Source organism: Micromys minutus (assembly GCF_963924665.1).
Source record: "Micromys minutus genome assembly, chromosome: X".
Classification (NCBI taxonomy): Eukaryota; Metazoa; Chordata; class Mammalia; order Rodentia; family Muridae; genus Micromys; species Micromys minutus.
In genome coordinates this window covers 54,071,667-54,092,282 of record NC_137970.1, presented here as the reverse complement: position 1 = coordinate 54,092,282, position 20,616 = coordinate 54,071,667, and the positions used below count along the sequence as shown (strand labels likewise).

At 34.8% G+C, this 20,616-nt stretch overlaps 1 protein-coding gene across 1 annotated transcript in view; it reads left to right on the top strand.

Annotated features, from left to right (window-relative positions):
• Positions 1–20,616, top strand: part of BRWD3 (bromodomain and WD repeat domain containing 3) — a gene marked incomplete at its 3' end in the record, with an annotated part of 87,571 nt that overhangs the window by 58,401 nt on the left and 8,554 nt on the right. The window contains exons 21-36 of the mRNA XM_080909813.1: positions 2,587–2,736; positions 3,651–3,727; positions 4,447–4,615; positions 5,390–5,503; positions 9,603–9,710; positions 12,758–12,882; positions 13,588–13,670; positions 14,500–14,611; positions 14,952–15,013; positions 15,125–15,280; positions 15,898–16,018; positions 16,990–17,115; positions 17,204–17,285; positions 18,201–18,257; positions 18,997–19,137; positions 20,064–20,132. Coding sequence (XP_080765939.1) covers positions 2,587–2,736; positions 3,651–3,727; positions 4,447–4,615; positions 5,390–5,503; positions 9,603–9,710; positions 12,758–12,882; positions 13,588–13,670; positions 14,500–14,611; positions 14,952–15,013; positions 15,125–15,280; positions 15,898–16,018; positions 16,990–17,115; positions 17,204–17,285; positions 18,201–18,257; positions 18,997–19,137; positions 20,064–20,132 — 1,752 coding nt within the window. The remainder of the gene's footprint in view (positions 1–2,586; positions 2,737–3,650; positions 3,728–4,446; positions 4,616–5,389; positions 5,504–9,602; positions 9,711–12,757; positions 12,883–13,587; positions 13,671–14,499; positions 14,612–14,951; positions 15,014–15,124; positions 15,281–15,897; positions 16,019–16,989; positions 17,116–17,203; positions 17,286–18,200; positions 18,258–18,996; positions 19,138–20,063; positions 20,133–20,616) is intronic.

Sequence of the window (20,616 nt, the reverse complement as noted above, 5' to 3'; positions counted from 1 at the left end):
CCTACTTAATAATGTAAGCAAAACCTAATCTATACATCGGGAACTACTGGATTCATTTCCCAGTAGAACCTGTTAAGCAGTGGATAGGGTTGCAGTGTATTATGTGTAATGAGCTTATTTATTAATACTTCTCATTCGCCATTTAAAAGGCCTTAGAATGTAAATGTTTCTAAGCCAGGAAGGCACCCTAAAAGCAAGACCCAGGGAATCAATGAACAAGGCCAGCACAGCACACTCCCCTCCCAGGACCAGTGTAAGGAATACAGGGACCCAGGTCCTTTTCAAACTCAGAGGTTCCTGAATGATAGTACAGATAAGAATTGCTTATAGCTTACAGCAGGCCAGGTCTCTGCATTTTTACCCAAATGTAAACAAGATTGAGACCACTGTTACAAGTCTCAGAATGAGTATCAGACACTGACACTTTAATTTTAATTTTTCTTTTTGAGATGGTGTTTCTTTGTGTATATACCTTTTGGGGTAATTGGGGGCAGGGTTGTGTTTGTTTTCATTTGGTTTGGTTTTTGTATTCTGCAAAGGTGGCAAATTGCATTATTTGATTTTTATCAAACTCTCACATGGTCAATATTTTTACATTTCTTTTTTAAAGACAGGGTTTTATTGTGTAGACCACAAACCTCCAAATCATGTCCTGTATAAAGGATCCCTGAAGCAGCCTTCCATGAAGGGTGGCTCTTCCCAACTGATCCCTCGTCAGCTATTGATAAAGTTAATAGTGAAAAATAGATTATCTTTGGGGAGAGGCTGGAACCAAGACAGTTACAAGTCAGTCGATGGGCAGAGCCACATCTTGAGCAGACCTGTTTAGTTACACACGTCTCCTGCCCTATACTTCAACCTCAGCCTCATGACAGAACCACTGAAGATGGACCCATGGGAGGGGCCTCTCAGACTTCTTGATCTGGTTCTCTTCCATGTTTGACTCCTCTGGACAAATCTCACTTCTCAGCTTTTCTTCAATTACCGTCTCTTTCCTTGGTCTGTTAGGGATACGCCTGAACATAACTGCTTAGGGCTTCCTGGGCCTAGGCTTTGACTCCAACAACTCTAGTAACATTGTAAATACATTTGATTCCTCTGAATTGTATGTAAGCTTCCAATTGATCAGAATGAGAAAGGCATGCACCCCTATCCCTTTACTCCAGTACTTGGAAGGTAAAAGCAAGCAGATAAGTAAGTTGAAGGCAGCAAATCCTAAGTCAGCCAGTGTTACACAATAAGACCCTGTCTAAAACAAATGAGAATGTGATTTAAAAAAAAATCAAATGATGTAATTTTTCACCTTCATGGAAAGAAAACAAATGCATATCTCAAAGGAAAATCACATTATCTACAAAATTCATGATGTCCTTGTTTTTAAGGCTGAGTAGTATTCCATTGTGTAGATATGCCACATTTTCTGTATCCATTCTTCAATTGAGGGGTTGTTTCCAGTTTCTGGTTATTATAAATAAAGCTACTATGAACACACACACACACACACACACACACACACACACACACACACACACACACAGAATGTAAATGTTTTTTCCCAATCAAAACACCTCTGTAGGATGTGGATAATTAAAGAATCTGCAATGATTTTTCAGTGTTTCAATAAGAGCTAAGCAATATATACTAAAATTTTAACTATTTTTCAAAATATCACTGCACAAAATAGTGGTAATTATCATAAATATCTTAAAATATTTACATATAATTTTGAAATCTGCTTTAAATTTTTATATTGTGGGTTTTTTTATCCTATTTGATCTCTATGAGAATTTTTCTTTCTGGTTTATTGAATTGCCAGGTTTATCTGGGAATGCTGGGTATGTGGTTTATCTGCTTTAGGCTAGGTATATAAGCATTTTTTGGTATTTAGGCTAAGATTTAGACATATTTATATATGTTGATGGTGAAAAGGATACAATGGTACATATCTGTAACCCCAACATTTTGGGGCCTGGGGTAGGAAGATAATGAGAGTTGAGGACAGTCTGGACAATATAGTAATATTTACAAATAAGGAAAAGAAACTGGTCCTTCAAGACTAGTTTAGAAGACCTTTAAAGTTACTTGCTCATAATGACATATTAAGGCTAAATTTTACTGTTTGGTACTATGAACAACAATGTTTTCTACTTATAGATATTAGATAGTGTACAAATGTAGATATTACATAAAATTTTATTTGTTAAAACTAAGTAACTTTTATTAATGTTCTCATGATCTAACCATGGAGAGCCTGGAGCTTGCTATACAACACAGATCAACTTTTTTTGTCTCTGCCCATGGGTATTGGGATCAAAGACATGTGCTATTGAGCCTGGCCCTGAATTCAATATCTTTTATGTTGAATTGATATTCTGAAAACTCTAGTTATGATATCAAGCGAATTACCTGCTAATACTTACAAACAGCAGGAGTAAATATAAGCAGTTAAGCAGAGTATACATTCTTGCTAATGTATCTGGATGCATGTTTCTGTTCTCTCTCTCTCTCTCTCTCTCTCTCTCTCTCTCCCCCCCTCAGTTTTGTGTTCTGTATTCTTTTAAAATTATATTTTCTTCCCTTTTGCAGATTGATTATCAGCCTATCTCTGGAAGGTCTTTACGGAGGACACAGCGCAAGCGACAGCATACTTACCTAACAAGGTCGAACATAGAGCATAATTCACAAGAATCCTCTCAAAATTCAGGTGTCCAGGAAGATTCGGACAGTTCCTCAGAGGTTAGATCTACTGTTTATTTATTCAGTGTAACTTTTTTGTTGGTTTTTATTTTGTGCCATTCATTCTGGTTTAATTTTTGAAAGTTCTTGAGCAGAAATTTTCAAAGAGGTTTAGTCATTAATAAGGCACTAACATAGATTTGGTTATCCCATTTAGCCCTTTCGGTTGTCTTTTCTGATTTCTACCTAAGATACAATCTTGGCGATTGTGTAGCATATGACAGTGACATATCCATGTGACAGTGACACAATAGTTAAAGGAAATCTTCCTAGAAATGGAATGAAATGTAATATGAATAATAAAATAAGGTAAACAGTTTCAGAATTTATTCACTCTGTAATTGACTTACATATGCATTTTCTTTTTGTACTGACTACCTTTCCATAGATCATTGAGTGTTGAATTCTCTCAGACCTATGTTTCTTGTGAACAAAGAGTGTAGCAGTTCTTTTCCTCTTGTTCCTCATTCTCCTGTCCTATTTTTCTTTTAACAACTCTGTTAGGTGTATAGTGAGAGATGTATTTACATTGATGATAACATGTAGTACTTTCTTTGTGATTGGTTCATGGTTCTTAAAGTAATATTTTCCTTTTTCTCCATTAATAATACCTTGACCTTAAAAGAATACTCATGCAATATTTTTAAAGCTATTTTTTAGCATTTAAGGTTATAAGTATTTTGAAGATTAAACCGTTTTTCCAAAAAATTTGTTTATATTAATAAGCAGTATAATACCAGATCTTTTAAAATAGCTAGTATGCTTGTTTGAACATTTGAGATATGTTTACAGAAAAATTATGTGCATTTTAAGTAGAACGTCTGAGGAAGTAATAAAGTATTATAAATCAAGTAGATTTTTTTATGTTACCCTGATACTTAACATGTGTTTGAATTGCTGTCTCTTTACTGTAGGAAGATGACACTGTTGGCACAAGTGACGCTTCTGTAGAAGACCCTGTTGTTGAGTGGCAAAGTGAAAGTTCTTCCAGGTAGTTTTCATGGATTTGAAGGGCCCCAAATTATTCAACATTTAATACAAAATTAAGACTTTGTAAGAGTGTGGCAAAAGCATAGATAAAATAATATCACATAGTAGAAAGAGTTCTATAATTGAAGCCCACATGGCCTATGCTTTTTCATGGCTCCCAGTACAGTCTGTGGATATCATTGTAGAGTTTCTGTTCCCTCTCCCTGGAAAGGAAGCTTTTTGTATTTATGATTCTGCATCTTTGCAATTTTATATAATTATTTCATATTTTATGTTTTTGAGACACGGTCTCACTATGTAACTCTGGCTATCCTGGAACTTGCTGTGTACACAGGGCTGGCTTCATACTCACAGAGATCCTCTCTGCCTCTGGAATTAGAGGCCTGTGCTACCTCACCTGGCTTTTATTTCAGTATTAAGGCTATCTCTTGTCAGCATTTCAACAAGAAGATTCATATTTATTTTAAATAGGTTTTGTCCTTTGAACAAGGACTTAAAATTTTGTTCAAGAAAATTGAGTATTGAGTTTTATTCAAGAAGCAATTCATAAAAAAAGAAGCAATTCATGAAAATCAAATAGTGATCAAAATTCTGTATTATTTTCTTTCTTTCTTTCTCAATCCTTGTCATTGTTCATTGATTAAAAGATCCCATTTCTGTTATGAGGTAAAACTACTCCTTTTCTATACTTAAATATTTATGATTTTGATTTATTTACAGTGATTCATCAAGTGAATATTCTGATTGGACAGCAGATGCTGGGATAAATTTGCAGCCTCCCAAAAGGCAAACAAGACAGGCAACACAGAAAATATATAGCAGCTCTGAAGATGAAAATGTAAAGTCATTAGAAGATAGACAGAAGAAGCCAAAACAGACCAGAAAGAAGGTTTGTAATACAGAATTGTTTAATTTTTTTGCCTGGAGTATTTGAATTTTTAATAATGACATTTGGCATTTCTCTTTGTCTTAGATGGCAATTAAATATAAGTTGATTTTAATAAATTTAATTTCTTGTTATCAAAGGTAGCAAGCAGTTAAATGTCAAGTTTATGTTATTAAACTAGAACACTGACAACTACTTATTAGTATATAGCTACGTTTTATGAGAATAAGCCATAATATAAAGTGGTTATTTTTATTATTGCCCTATTAGAAATTTGTATTCCTTTATGCATTTTACTTATAGAATGGTAGAGTTCAACCAACATTTGTTTTATCTGACTCCACTATCCTTTCTTTCTGCAATATCATTTAATGTAAGGGCCATAATTCTTTAATTTACAAGTTCTTTGAATTTGATTATATGTTAATGGTATAACAAGGATGTGCTGTTTCTATACTTTCTACTATAAAAGAATCATGGTTCTCTAAATGCCAATATCTAAATTGAAAATGGCTGATACCATTAACAAATGAGCTGTCTATATTCTTATACAATTTAAAACTTCTTAGTATGCTAATAGAATAATCTACTGTTTTAATAAATCTAGGTACTAGGGGTTGAGCCTACTGCTTGACACACTACTACTGAACTATATATACACTAGCTCTTTACATACTTTTTCATTTTCTTCCTGCCTTTTTGATACTACTATTCACGAATTTGCTTTTATAAGTATTATAAGTACTGTAATTTGATTGTTTGTTTGTTCTGTTTTAGAAAGGGGGACTTGTTTCTATGGCAGGCGAACCCAATGAAGAATGGCTTGCCCCTCAGTGGATCTTGGATACCATACCACGCCGTTCTCCTTTCGTCCCACAGATGGGAGATGAGGTAATTGCTGTCCAATGAAAAAACCTTTGTTTTGGAACTTTAAGAACACTACCATTGGGCTTGAAAGATAGCTCAGCAGTTAAAAGCACTTAACTGTTTTTCTGGAGGACCTAGGTTTATTTCCCAGCACCTACATGGAAGCTTACGACTATCTCTAACTCCAGTCCCATATGATCTGGCCTTCTTCTGGCCTCTGTGGCACCAAGCATGCATATGGTGCATAGATACATTCATGCAGGCACATAAATAAAATAAAGTAAACCAACAATTAAAGAAAACTTGATTTAAAAAAAAAGAACAATATCATTCAATCTTGGTTGAGTTCTTATATTGTTTTTATTTTTAATCTTATTATTGAGTGCATGTGCATAATAGAACACACCGTGTTATGGAGAACATATGGAGGTCAGAGGACAGCACTGTGGAGTCACTCTTTCTCCACCTTTTACATGGACTCTAGGGATTAAACTCAGATCACACAGCTTCAAGTACCTTTGCCAACTGAGCCATCTTGCCTGCTCCAGGAAATTCATATTATAATTCTGTTATATATGTTCTATTTTTGTTTCTTTGTTCTGGTGTGTATTTTGTGAAGAATGTGACTCAACATAATTACTTTTTGCATTCTTCGTTTATTTTGTGCAATGTAGTCAACATAGTAGATGGTAGATGAAGGTGGAATTGAATGTATTCATGATTGATTTCTAAAGTTCTTAAAACAGTTGATTTTATTTTTGCTGTGAATTTATAGAATTGAGTGGTACTTTGAGTCCTCATTCAAGAACCACCACTGTTTAAAAAATTCAGCCTGGTAGAAAATATGCTAAAGCAAGCATGTCAGAATACCTATCAGCGTGATCCAACCCATTTGTGATTTTACATCCCAGAGTCAAAAAAGATGGATATCTCTGTAAAATGATAATTACTGAGCCTTAATAATTGTAGATACACAATTATAATCAGGCCAAGAAAACTTTAATAATTCCCCAATTTGTAATGTAATAAATTTCAATATTACTCAGTAAGAACTTTTAGTTCCCGAGCTTATAAAGTTTTTAATTACAGTACTGCTGACTACTTTGTCTAACTATTAAGGCCTTCTTATTTTGCCTAGAATAACCATTCTGATAAAAAATATTGTTCTTTAGAATGCTCCTTCTTGAATGTCCAATCAAACTTTGAAATTGCCCATATGGCTTTCTATATGAACGTTTACACCTACATTGTGTGCGTGCGTGTGTGCGTGTATTTTACTACTTTCCGTTAAAGGGAAATACTGTATTTTAATACCTTACAATTTTATCTAGTAACTTGTGTTTACATGTTTTGTCAATATTATGAGAATGAATATATAATAATATGTTTAGTTTAGATTTTAACTTCTATGTTTTTTTAAACGACTTTATTTTGCAAAACAAAGATAAATGTAAAGATTTTAAACTTTTTTTGCTTAAAATTATACATTTTTGTCAGTACTGTTTTTTCAGACATTAAAATAAATTTTACATAAAACCATGTGAATATATTTTTTAGTCAGTACTTGATTTTTTTCAAGGGCTTGACAGTATGCATTGAAAACCTACTAGTTGTAATAAGCGTAAAATACATGCAAAACAAAACGCAACATGGAAATAGTCAAAGTCTTCTTGTTTTGTGAATATATGTATATTTTTTGTTTTCTTAATTTCTTGGACTTCATACAGTCTGTGAGTTGTTTCTGGGGGAGTGCAAGCCTCTGGGGTTAGCATCCCACTATCAGTGACTGCATATTATGTCTGTTCTTTTGTGACTGGGTTATCTCACTCAGGATGATCTTCTCTAGATGCAGCCATTTTCTTAAGAATTTGGTTAAGTCATTGTTTCTGGTGGCTGAGTAGTATTCCATTGTGTATATGTACCACAATTTTTGTATCCATTCGTCTTCTGAAGGACATCTGGGTTCCTTCCAACTTCTGGCTATTATAAATAGAGCCGCTATGAACATTGTGGTGCATATATCTTTGTTGTGTATTAAAGTGTCTCTGGGGTATATGCCCAGAAGTGGAATAGCTGGGTCTTCAGGTAGTACTATATCCAATTTTCTGAGGTATCGCCAGACCGATTTCCAGAGTGGTTGTATTAGCTTGCAACCCCACCAACAGTGAAGAAGTGTTCCTCTTTCTCCGCAGCCTTGCCAGCATCTGCTGTCATCTGAGTTTTGGATCTTGGCCAATCTGATTGGTGTGAGGTGGAATCTTAGGGTTGTTTTGATTTGCATTTCCCTGATGGCTAAGGATGTCTAGCACTTCCTTAGATGTTTCTCGGCCATTCGGTGTTCCTCAACTGAAAATGATTTGTTTAGCTCTGTACCCCATTTTTTAATAGGGTTATTTGATTCTCTGGTGTCTAGCTTTTTGAGTTCCTTGTACACCTTGGATATTAGGCCTCTATCTGATGTGGTGTTGGTAAAGATCTTTTCTCATTCTGTTGGTTGCCGTTTTGTTTTCTTGACGATGTCCTTAGCCTTACAGAAACTTTGCAATCTCATTAAGTCCCATTTGTTAATCTTTGACCATAGAGCTTGAGTCATTGGTGTTTTGTTCAGGAAATTTTCTCCTGTGCCTATGTGTTCTAAGGTTTTCCCTATTTTCTCATCTAATAGTTTCAGTGTATCTGGTTTAATGTGGAGATCTTTAATCCACTTACACTTGAGCTTTGTACAAGGAGATAAGAACGGGTCTATTTTCATTCTTTTGCATGTTGAGTGCCAGTTGGACCAGCACCATTTGTTGAATAGGCTGTCCTTTTTCCATTGAATGTTTACTGCTCCTTTGTCAAAAATCAGGTGACCATATACATGAGGGAACTTCTATGTTTTTTATTTTATTAATATTTAAATTATTTCACCTTTTGATTGATAGAGTATGTTCATGTATTTTTGGCTTTATATAATAGAAACTTATTCTATCACCATTTTGAAAGGTAAACATATTAAACTATGACATTGGTAAAATTGTGTTCTCTCTCAAATCTAACACTATCCTAGCTTTTGGTGGTTCTCAGAATCCTTGGTGTTCTTCAACCTGCGGCAACATTACTTCAGTTTCTCCCCCACCTTCTTATGGCAGTCTGCCTTCCGGTTCTCTCTATATCCAACTTCCCTTCTTATCTGGATATTCACTAGTTTAGGGATCATCTGCATCTGCTATGAGCTCAAGTACTCTTCATTGATTGATTGTACCAGCAATGATAATATTTCCCAAGTAAGGTCCCAGATTCTCTGTGTGCTTGTGGAAGGGGTTTGGAGCTGGAGGGTGTTAGTGAGTCGCTGTGTGTATTCCATGCAACAACCAACCCCTGCATTTGAGAATGGAGAACTGACAACTCAGGAGAATTTCATTGAGGACAAGGAGAAGGGAACTTGCCTCAAGGGCTATCACTGTGGCTGTAAAACCATAAGGGGTTCAGAGAAGAATTCATTTTCTTCCGTGGTGGTCAGCTAGTGCTGATGTTAACACTTACAACAGAACACTTTCAATTTATCATTAAAATTACTTCATTTAAATACTCTATGCAGTCATTTTCCTAGCAGCTTCACACTAAAGAAAAAACACCATGATGGATGTTTACAAAAGTGGCTGCATTTCAATAAATGGTTTAAGTTTTTAAGTAGTATTCTGAATGTCTACATTTTAAAGTATGAAACATAATAGTTTTCCCCATGGCACTTTGATGGTTGTTTTGTTTTGGTTGACTCTCTCCCTACCCCCATTCTCATCTCTCATATCTTCCTACCCCAATTCTCCCCTTGAACTCTTCCACTCTTAGCATTCATCTTTCTACTTTAATGTCACAGCTGTCTTATTGCCCTCCCCCGCTCCTTGAGATCTGTTTTTTTTTTCTCTCTCTCTCATGGGTTTCTCTTTTCTTCAGTTGACTTTTGCACCTGCCTGGGAAAAAAAGACTGCGCGTATTACTAATGCAGTGTAAAAACAGCACGGGGGAAGGAATAGACATGAGTGTTGAATGAACATCATTTGATCAGAAAAAAAATTAGTAGTGATTATTTCATGTGTAGAGTTAAAATAGAATATGACTGATACATCATTTTCTGTTTCAGCTCATTTACTTTAGACAAGGACATGAAGCTTATGTGCGAGCTGTAAGGAAATCAAAAATATATAGTGTTAATTTACAAAAACAGCCATGGAACAGAATGGATCTCAGGGTAAGTTTGCCCAATAGGCATGAATTCAATTGAAAGAGTTTGGGGATTAATCTTACTTTAAGCCTTTTTTTTGTCTCAAGTTTCATGGATATTTTGGTCATTATATATCCAAAATTAATTGCTGCATGCTGTTTTATAGAATGGATAATATATATTTCTTAAAATTTGTATGCTAGGGTATAGTGCTTCATACCTGTAAACTTAATTCTTGGGAAACTGAAGCAGACTTGCTGGGGAGTGAAGTCAGCCTAGACTACAGAGTGAATTGAAAACCAACTGAACCTCCTGTGCAACTCAATATCACATAATACAAAACAGAGCATTATTTTTAAAAAATAAGTTATGGGCCTAGAGAGAATGCTCCATGGTTAAGAACACTTACCGAGAACTTGGATTTAGTTCCCAGTACTCACGTGAAGGCTCACAGCAATCAGTAACTCCAGTTCCAAGGGATCTGATGTCCTTGTCTGGCCTCTACCAGTTATCAGGCATTCACACAGTGCACAGAGGTACATGCAGGCCAAGTAGACATACACATAAAATAAATGTTTTAAAAATTTTTAGTCTGTGTGTTCTCTTACTTGCCCTGTTTTTCTGTAAGCTGTGGGTCCTCTTATTTTTATCATTCCTCAACTTCAGAAAAGCAGATATTTCCTCGTTTCAAGAATTTGACACTATCAACAGTTTTGTACATTCCAGAGTAAGCCTGTGAACTGCAGACAGCCTCATGGCTCTCATGGTTAGGTTAATATCAGAAAGCACAAGAAACATAGAGGCTTGTATTCTATGGAATCATCCTTTTTGATATAATACCTATATTGCTTCATAACATCAAGGAAGATAGGTATTTTATGTTGAGGAATTTTATGTCAGTTACTCTGAAGTTATTCTCTGTCAGATATAAAAAGATGTAAAGGCATAGGTGTGCATCTTTCTTATTTGAGTTTTATTTGTGTTTTTTCCCCTAACTTAGAAAAAGACAAAGGGCAATTTTAGTATGGTTTTTGTATGGAAAATGAATTACTGTTTGTCTTGAAGGATAAGAGAAAAGTCTGGAAATTCAACTAGATATTTAGCTTAGACATTTGCAGATAAAATATTAATGTTTTTAAATGTTAAAATACCTTATAAATCATCTTTATAGGAATTATTTCTACTCCCTGCTTGTCGATTCAATTGAATACTTTCCTAGAACCAAGGGAATGGATAAGATTTCTGTCTTATTTCTGTTCATAGATCTGTGGTTCTAGGAGAATATAGGAGGGGAGTATGTGTAAGATATAAAAGCATGGGCTTTGGCATAATAATACCTGAATTTCAATTGTCCCTCTTCTATATGTTTATGTATAATTTTAATAAAATCTCTCTATCCAGGAAGATTAGCTCTTTATTTCTTAAATATGATCCATAAACTGTAAGATTGTAATGTTAAAGTACTATATGGTTGAAACGTTTGTCATTTCAAACATAGGTATATAAGTCTGAATGGTTATATATTGTTTTTATTAATAGTGTGGGTTTTTTTTAACTAGAGGGTCTTGTTATTCCCCTGAGAAGTTTAATTTTTTAGATATTTTTTTTCTTATTTTTGAGATTATAATATAATCACATCATTTCGCCCTTCTCATCCTGCCAAATCCTTCTATGTGACTCCTTGCTTTCTTTCAAAATCATGATTTATTTTTTAATAGCTATGGTGTGTATATGTATGTATATGTGTTTGTATGTATGTATGCATGCATATATGTATGTATGTAAATGTCTATTCAGTCTGTATGTTGCTCATGTGTAGGATTTCATGGCTGACCATCTGGAATTAGAATTATGCATGCATACAATCAGAATTCTTTTCCCTGGAGAAGACTTTCTCCCACATTTGGCATTAAGAATTGCTATAAAGCTCAGGGTTGAGGCCTAGTGAGCTTTACCCTTTCATGTTAGCATATCTGTTGCTTTCTAACATGCAGAGTTGTAGAGCATACTACCCACTGACACAGGTACAACACAGTTCTCACACCAAAGGTCAGGAATTGCTGAGGAAGAGGCAGGCAGAAAGACTCTAAGAGCCAGAGGAACAGAGAGTTTGCTGTGAGTTTGTGTCTTCTGGAAATGTCAGAAGTTTTCTTCTTAAGACTATTTGGCTGATGTGTACTCAAGACCTATAAATTATGGGTGATACTTAAGATAATAAATTCTGGAATACTTCCTTAAAGATTTTTGTTGGTTAGTCTTGTTTATAACCCTGCCTTAAATGTCAACTTGTTTAGTATTCTTTTTGTAATTCTTATTTGAATCAGCATTCATGTGCATGTGCATGTGTGTTTGCATATTCACCTGGTATGCCATAAGAAAAGTTGTTTCTTTTCACACACTGTTGGTTCTAGGGATGAACTGAAGTTGTCAGGGTTATACAGTCATCACTGTCACCCACTAAGTCATCTTACTGGCTTTACTGTTAAAGAGTAAGCTTGAAGAGACTGCCTTCAATTTGGTGTAGTTCCTATCATTTGGTGGATATTTAGATGACTTTTTTCATTTAGCAAGTTATATTTGTGTGTGTGTGTGTGTATGTGTGTGTGTGTGTGTGTGTGTGTACATGCTCGGATTTAATAAAGAAAAGAAAACCAAGTAGTTTGAAAGTGGAGGGAAATGGGAGGGGCTGGGGGTAGGAGGAGGAAGCAGGGAGGTGGTATAATTAAATTTTAGTTAAAAATAAGAAAACATAACCAGCCTGTGTAATGCATGCCTTCAATCCTGGGAGGCAGAGGCAGGCGGACCTCTGTGAATTAGAGACCAGTCTGGTTTACAGAGTGCATTGCAGAATAGCCAAGTCTACACAGAAAAAACATGTCTGGTAACTACCCGTGCCCAAATAGAAGAAGTAAAATATCTTTAAATGAAAATAAAAGCTTTTATTACTACTACTGTTATTTTAGACACTATTCAATAACAGTTTAGTATTCAGATAATGCTTAAGTTATTTGGGTAATAAAGTGTATTTATGAAAGATATATAGAGGAAAATAACATTGGTGTTTCTATGTATAGGAGCAAGAATTTGTTAAGATTGTAGGAATCAAATATGAGATTGGACCACCCACGCTATGCTGCTTGAAACTTGCATTTTTGGATCCAATTTCAGGCAAAATGACTGGAGAGTCTTTTTCCATTAAGTAAGTAGCTGTTTCTGATTTTGTGTTTATTTGTATGAATTTTAATGTGCATCATTACTAATGTATTTAATATTCAGTTAGTGCCTCAAAAACATTGGAAGAGGAAAATACTGGTTTACAATTATAAAGATATGAGATGAGTTTAGTTCATATTGCTCTGTATACTGTATGATATGCAAGAGGAGATGAGTAAATGCACGTGTGGGTGAACTGATACATGAGCAAAGCAAGTTACTTAATCTGTTCATGGAAAATGGACAGGCTTAAATGCTGATATTTTCTTAGGAAACAAAGTAGTAGACATTATTTTTTGTTAATAATACAAATAAGTAAATGACTATGGAAATAAATTTACAATTGAAGAGAATGAAAAAATATCAATCCATATTTTTTTTTCAGTCAGGATCTCACTTTGTGCCCTTAGCTAGCCTTGGAAGAAGATCCATCTGCCTCTGCTTCCTAAGTGCCAAGGTTAATGGTGTGTGCCACCAGGACTGGCAAACCATTTTTTAAAATTTTGATTAAGATCATCATACTAAATTTTTTAAAGCCTTCATTAATGTCTTTGTTATTTAAGAAAAGGCATTCTGAGATTATGGGGTTTTCAAATTTTTGCAATGTCAAGTATTTACCCTTGGAAATGTTACATGTGGTATTATTATATTATAGTATTAGATGTTAATAAGCCTTATTTTTTTGGTGTAGGTATCATGACATGCCAGATGTCATTGATTTCCTTGTGTTACATCAGTTTTATAATGAAGCCAAAGAAAGGAACTGGCAGATTGGTAAGTATAGAATTGTCACTTACAATTAATTACCTTGAAGTACAGTATTAACCCTGTTCTTTTCCCCATTCATTCATTGAATCACTTTGTATCCCAAGAACAGCACCTTTCTCCTTCCATCCCTTCTCTTACATAGCTCCTCCTCCATTCCCCAGAAGTCAAATATATAAGGCAAACAAAAAATAAGCATAATGTTAAGTAACATTACACACATTGTGTGGTATTTACAAGTACTTCACCCTTGTCCCTCATTTACCTTGTATGGTTTTACTTGCCTATGACCACTTGTAGAATGAAGGTACAAAATGGGAAATATCAAGATTTTTAGGTTGTTCCTCATTCTTGGTAATATAATGAATTCTCACACCATCACATTCATTCCTTCTTGCCTGGGATGTCAACTTTTTCAGTGAATATGTTTAACTTCCCTCCCTTATTTAATATTTTCACCCGTGTCTTCTAAATGCTCTGCATATTGTTGCACTTATAATCTGGCACCTGCTATGTCGTCGCCCAATAGTGTGACAAGGCCTACATTATTCACCTCACTTCAACTCACTGTACCCGCTCACATCATCACAGAAAGAAGGGAGAATATAGTAGTTCAGTGGGATGCTTTAAGAGAGACCATATCACAAACTTGTAGTATTTTATAATATATGTTAAATGTTTTATATTATTTCCAATCTCTTACTAAGCCAGATTCATAAGATTTATGAGTTATGTATGATGATGATGAATACAGTCTATTTCTTTATTTTAAAAATACATCATAATTTGAATGGGAACAGAGCTCATTCTCTTTGTTTGCTTGTTTAATTCATTATAGGTGATAGATTCCGCAGTATAATAGATGATGCCTGGTGGTTTGGAACTGTGGAAAGTCAGCAGCCTTTTCAGCCAGAATATCCCGATAGCTCTTTCCAGTGTTACAGTGTTCAGTAAGTTTAGTTCATTTCGTTATATCAATTTCTTTATCAAATATTTGTTTATCTAATGCATCTTTGTATCCTTTCTTGTGGATTAATTTCAGATATATTATCAGCAAAAAAACGAAACTATTGTGAAGAGTAGGCTTCTGTCCTCTTAACTTTTACATGGCTGCAGCATGTTTTCTCTATCTGTCGTGTACTACTATCTTTATAAAAGAAGAGTTGTAGTCTCATGAATATTAGATTGCCCTTTTTTCTGAATTTCACCCTCAAGAAATCATGCAAATTATGTTACTATATGAATGGAAATGCTTGGGAATCTGATTGGCTTCTTCTTCTTTCTTGATAGCTGGGACAATAATGAAAGAGAAAAGATGAGCCCCTGGGATATGGAGCCAATTCCAGATGGAAGTAAATATGCCTTTAAAGATAAATTATCATTCTTAGAAAAGCAAAATTGCAAGAGTTTGATGTTGGAAACTTAATATTTTGGACTTTTTTTTTTTTTAATTCTGTACCCAGCTGCTTTTCCAGATGAAGTTGGTGCTGGTGTTCCTGTGTCCCAGGAAGAACTAACGGCACTGCTGTACAAACCCCAGGAAGGAGAATGGGGTGCTCATTCCAGAGATGAGGAGTGTGAACGAGTTATTCAGGGCATCAACAACCTTCTTTCCCTGGGTATGGTGATTATGAAAAATGATTAGGACAGGCGTGGGGAGATTGAAAGGCCAGCAGCTATAGTTGATCACAGTGTCCTTTACATTTAACTCAACAGGCACAATGATTTAAGCTTAATGTTCACATTTTTATATGCTTGGATAAGGTAGTCACTAGTAAACTTTTTCATCGCTCTGGGGTAGTGGTAATATTGAAGGCAAGCACTAAGTGTCTTTTCATTTTTGAGTCATTTTGGCTCTCTAGCTATTTTCTGACCCTGACTTTGGAGGGGTTTCTTGGTTAGACAGTGGGTGAGTAATGTATTTTACCCATATAAATAGTTTTATTTTCTGAAATATATCACCAGAGAAGATTGGCATTTATTGAGGAAAGACACAGAAAACTGAAATTTGGCGAGAATCTTGCTTAATTTGTTTGTTGTACCAAATTTGAACCAGTCCTTCATATGTGCTTCAAAGATACTATATACAAAGAAAATGTGACATATTTATTATTGGAAGCATTATTTTCTTAAAAAAATAGGCATATGCCCTTCTGTCTTGTTTATATATGAATATTAACAGGAAATGTTGGTCTCTTTATTAACTAGGTTTTTAAAATTTTGGTGACTTTTGTAGATTTTGCCAGCCCTTTTGCTGTTCCAGTGGATCTCAGTGCCTACCCCTTGTACTGTACTGTAGTTGCTTATCCAACTGACCTCAATACCATCAAACAAAGACTTGAAAATCGCTTTTACAGGTTTGTTTTTTATGTATATAATTCATTGCAGAAATCATAGTTTTGTGGTTCTTGTGTCTTTTAAGATCTGCTTTTTGATGTCTGATCTAGTCATGCAAAAACATCACTCTAAAGTCCCTTCTATTGTCACATGTGCAAACCAAAACTATATGGAAAAAAGAGTGAAAAGTATACATAGCATAATTGTGTGAAGGCAAAACTACATGAAATTGAGTTTACTAACGGCAGATCAGGAGTATGTTAGCCTCATGATCAAGATGTTCCAGTGAATATGCTGAATCCTTAAAATCGTCCTTGGGGAATTAGTAATACATAATTAGGATTAATTGCTAGATATATAAATAGACCAAGTTATGTTGTTCTTTATTTTAGCTTAGGAGTTCTTTGTTCTTTGTTAAGCCATGTTCACTTTATAGTAACTGCAGTATTGCGTGAGTTAGTTAATCTGCCTCTGGTACTTGAGAAATGCACATATTTGGTAAAATAGGTATTAATTTCATTTGATAATATATTTTAAACATAGCTAGATGAAAATGTGTTATTTTTCACAATATAGTTTTTTCTTATTTTCTCTGCTCCCTTTCCATAAGCTAAATGCGATTTTGATTTATCAATGCACTTTGTATTGTTTTTGTTTTATTTATTTGTGTGTGTGAATGTTGGAGGGGAATCAGCAGAAGAGCCATATTTGTAGCATTGCACACATGCAGAGGCCAAAGGAAAACTGTCAGGTGTTGCTTCTCTCCTTCTACTATGTGATCCTGAGCATCCAGCTTGGTCCTCAGGTTATCCACTGAGCCATGCTGATGTTCTAAGCCTCCATAAGTCACATAATATATGTGTGTCATATAAATATATTGAAATACCTTAGATAAACCATGATAAAGTACCATATAGTCTAATAATTCATATTCTTAGAATACAATTCAAATATATCAGCCAATGCTAACAATTTTTTTTTTATTTCACAGGAGAATATCAGCATTAATGTGGGAGGTACGCTATATTGAGCATAATGCTAGGACTTTCAATGAGCCAGATAGTCCTATAGTTAAAGCAGCCAAGATTGTGACTGATGTCCTACTCCGGTTTATTGGGTAAGAAGGAATGCCATCTTCTATAGAGACTAACATCCTATTTCTTAAGTCATGGGGTGTAATTTGCCTTACTTATCTTGTTTCTTAGGGATCAAAGCTGTACTGATATTTTGGATACTTATAATAAAATCAAAGCAGAAGATCCAAACAGCAGCAGCGATCCGGAGGAGGTAAGAATCAAAGTTTGATAATTATGATTGTTTTTCTTTCCTGGTCTTTGAGGCATAGTGTTAGTGTAAAAACTGTAATTGGTTATAAATAGTGAAAGCTTTTGGAAAGGGGCTGAACACTGGAATCTTTTATATTAAGTTCATTTGACCTGGATTCCAATGTTATACACCAAAGTGTAGTGGTGCTATCTATAGGGTATAGTGTGAGACAAGTAGCCTCATCCTTTGAGACTCAGTGCATTTAAGTGATCAAAAATCAACAGTAATTTTTAGCCCTTTAAATAAAAAGCACCCAGCATTTTATTTTATTTTTTTGGTTATTTTTTCATGGTGAAAACTCATCTGACTAGAAAATAATCTATTTTAATAACCTAAATGTCATTTATATAAATAATGACAATGTGGTATGAGTTAAATATTAACCTTTTAAAAACCCAAACTTTTTTTTTTTGTTTTTCCTTCTACTTTTATAACCTTTACCTTAAATGTATTTTAATTTAGGGTTTGATGTGGTAAGAATTTCTCTACAAACTAGTACTACTGTTTTGCTTGGAACAAAAAGTTAAGGCAAAATTTTAACAACTTGATTTCCCCTCTCCATTGTATAGTTGTTTTACCCTTCATTAGTTCCAGGGTCTCTATGCTGTGTTATCATGCCTACTTCTCAGAGCCAAGCTTAACAGAATTAGTACAAATTTGTATTTCCTGCAGGGAACTAATTTTAGTATAAGAAGAAAGCCTTTTCAGTTCTTCTTCCAGTGTATTTTCTAACCTGTGCACAGCATATTGCCAACAGCTGGATCTGGTGATGAAAAGTTAGCTGTCATTATCTTTGCCAGTTCCTCGTGTGCATGCATCTACTTTGTAACACTTCCAGTGTAACATAGCATCTCTTGTTTTCCTGCTTTAATTTAGGACACAGAAATAGTTGACTTAGATTCCGATGGTCCTGGCACTTCATCTGGAAGGAGGGTGAGTAAATGTGACTGGATGAAAACGAAACATTTCTAGGTGTCCTGAGTCAGAGATCCTAAAGTGATTTAGGTTTATTACAGCAGTACAGTATACAGCCGAGTCACAGGAGAAAGGACAGGGAGAGTCTGGATGAAACCCTAAGTTTCTCTCTCCGATGAGGGGTCATACAGCACACTGCTTCCCCAGCAATGAAAAGAGAAAACATGTATGTCATTGTGACTAAATAACCAAGACTTTTAGTAAAGACTGGTTATGTAGGTGCCTTCTGACTGACCCATACCTTGGTTCCAGATTCCCACAAGGAAAGCAGGCAGCACAGACTATGTTGTTTATACTCTTTAAATAAACAGTCTTTACAATTCAAGAACCTGATAAGGCTCCCAGATATAGGCCACAGGCCAACAACATTTTACGTCAAGTTCTGATTATGTGAGAGGGGAGTGGGGAAGCAGTTGCATGTCTGTAATTTATTTGCAGTTTAGGTTTTCTTAAAATGAAATTTTAGAGTAGCAGAATTGTTCGCATTAGCTTTGATTTATTTTTGGCCAGACAGAATGATGACTGAAACTAAGAAATAAACATAAAAGTGGTGGTTGTTCTGTTTTATACAAGTGATTGCCATTAGAATGGCAGATATGCTCGCTCAGCTTATTGCAGCTTAACTTTGATAACATTAGGCTTTTATGAGAAGATCAAAGAATACTTAAGGAAAGATGTAATTATCTTAAATCTGTAGGCCAAATGTCGAGGCAGACGACAGGCTTTCAAGTGTAACCCTGACTCTTGGAAGCAGCAATGCAAGAAGCTACTGAGCCTCCTTTATGAACGGGAAGACTCAGAACCCTTTCGACAGCCAGCGGATCCTCATTCGTACCCAGTAAGCATACCGTTGTTTCGATACTTGCCCATAGGACAATTTCCCATTGATATCCATTAGTATCTGTTCATGAACATCACTTTTCTAGTCATAATAAAAAAAGTAGTTATCATGGACTTAGCATGAAAATTATATAGTTTCTAAAAGAAAATCAAGTCATCTAGATGTGGCGACACATGCCTTTAATCCCAGAGGCAGGCAGATAACTGGGAGTTAGAGGGTAGTCTGATCATCACAGAAATCCAGGCCAGCCAGAACGGCCTAGTGAGACCCTGTCTGAAACAGAACAAACAAAAAACCCGTTTCTGTTTCTTCATGCTTTATTTGTTTAGTATATTCTACTATACACCATTATATACTATAGATACTTAGAAAATACGTGTGTGTGTACACACACACACACACACATACACAAAACCTGTTTTATTCATAGTGCATTTATCATCAGTATGGCTACTTAGATTAATCCATATACCAATATTACTTTTTAACAAAGATAATATTAATAACAATTTAGAATATAGAACAACATTTTACTTTTAAGTAAGGGTCTCCTCACTGTATACAAGGCGGGTATGAGACTTATTGTATACCTAAGCTAACCTTGTAGTCATGTCCTGCCTGTCTTTTCAAATGCTAGGATTAAAAGCATGCGCTGCTCAGCCCCATATGTGACATCTCCAAATACTCTAGATACTTGGTAATATATATGTGTATGCTTTGGAAAGGAAAAGGAATAACAATGTTACATTCGGTGAAATTTGATTTGTTGGGTTTTTCAAATCAGAATATGATGAATATAGAAATCTTTTAAGTAAAATATAATTTTCATTTGTTGTTATTTGTGTCTTGAGTCATAGTTTCATTATAAGTATTGTTTTGTGTCATGGTGATATTGAAAGAGTCTGTGTTATTTACCCTCATAGGCTCAACAACAAGAAGGAGAATCCTCAGAATCAGTTCTTCCAGATAGACAAGATCCATCTCTTTCTGAGGTAGGCTTAGATTGGTTTTTTTTTTTTTGTGATATTACATTTAAAATTTTCTAAATTGTTCAGTTTGCTCAGGCCTCTTTAAAGTTTTTGGTTATTTTTATTCTTTTGTTTGTTTATTTTTTGAATCAACATGTTTTCACTATTGTTCTTCATGAAGTCATAGTTGCTACTTGTAGATATAGCTACAAACCCAGAGTCAAAGCAGAGAACATGCAGTGTGCTCTGCTATTTTTGCATCACAGATGATAATTCTCACTGGGATGTCCTTAAATAGTCACCTGAATTTTTTGAATTTTTTTTGTTTTATTACTTACGTTCCAACATTATTCCCTATGAAAACCTATTGAAATATATTTTGGTGTTTTTAAAACTTATGGAAATCTATTTTTAAAAATTGTGGGTTTTTTTTTATACTTGGGAAAACTTTTTCTCTTCATTATAACTTTTCTCTGCCACTTTTGGCACTTCGCTTTCTTCCCAGAGA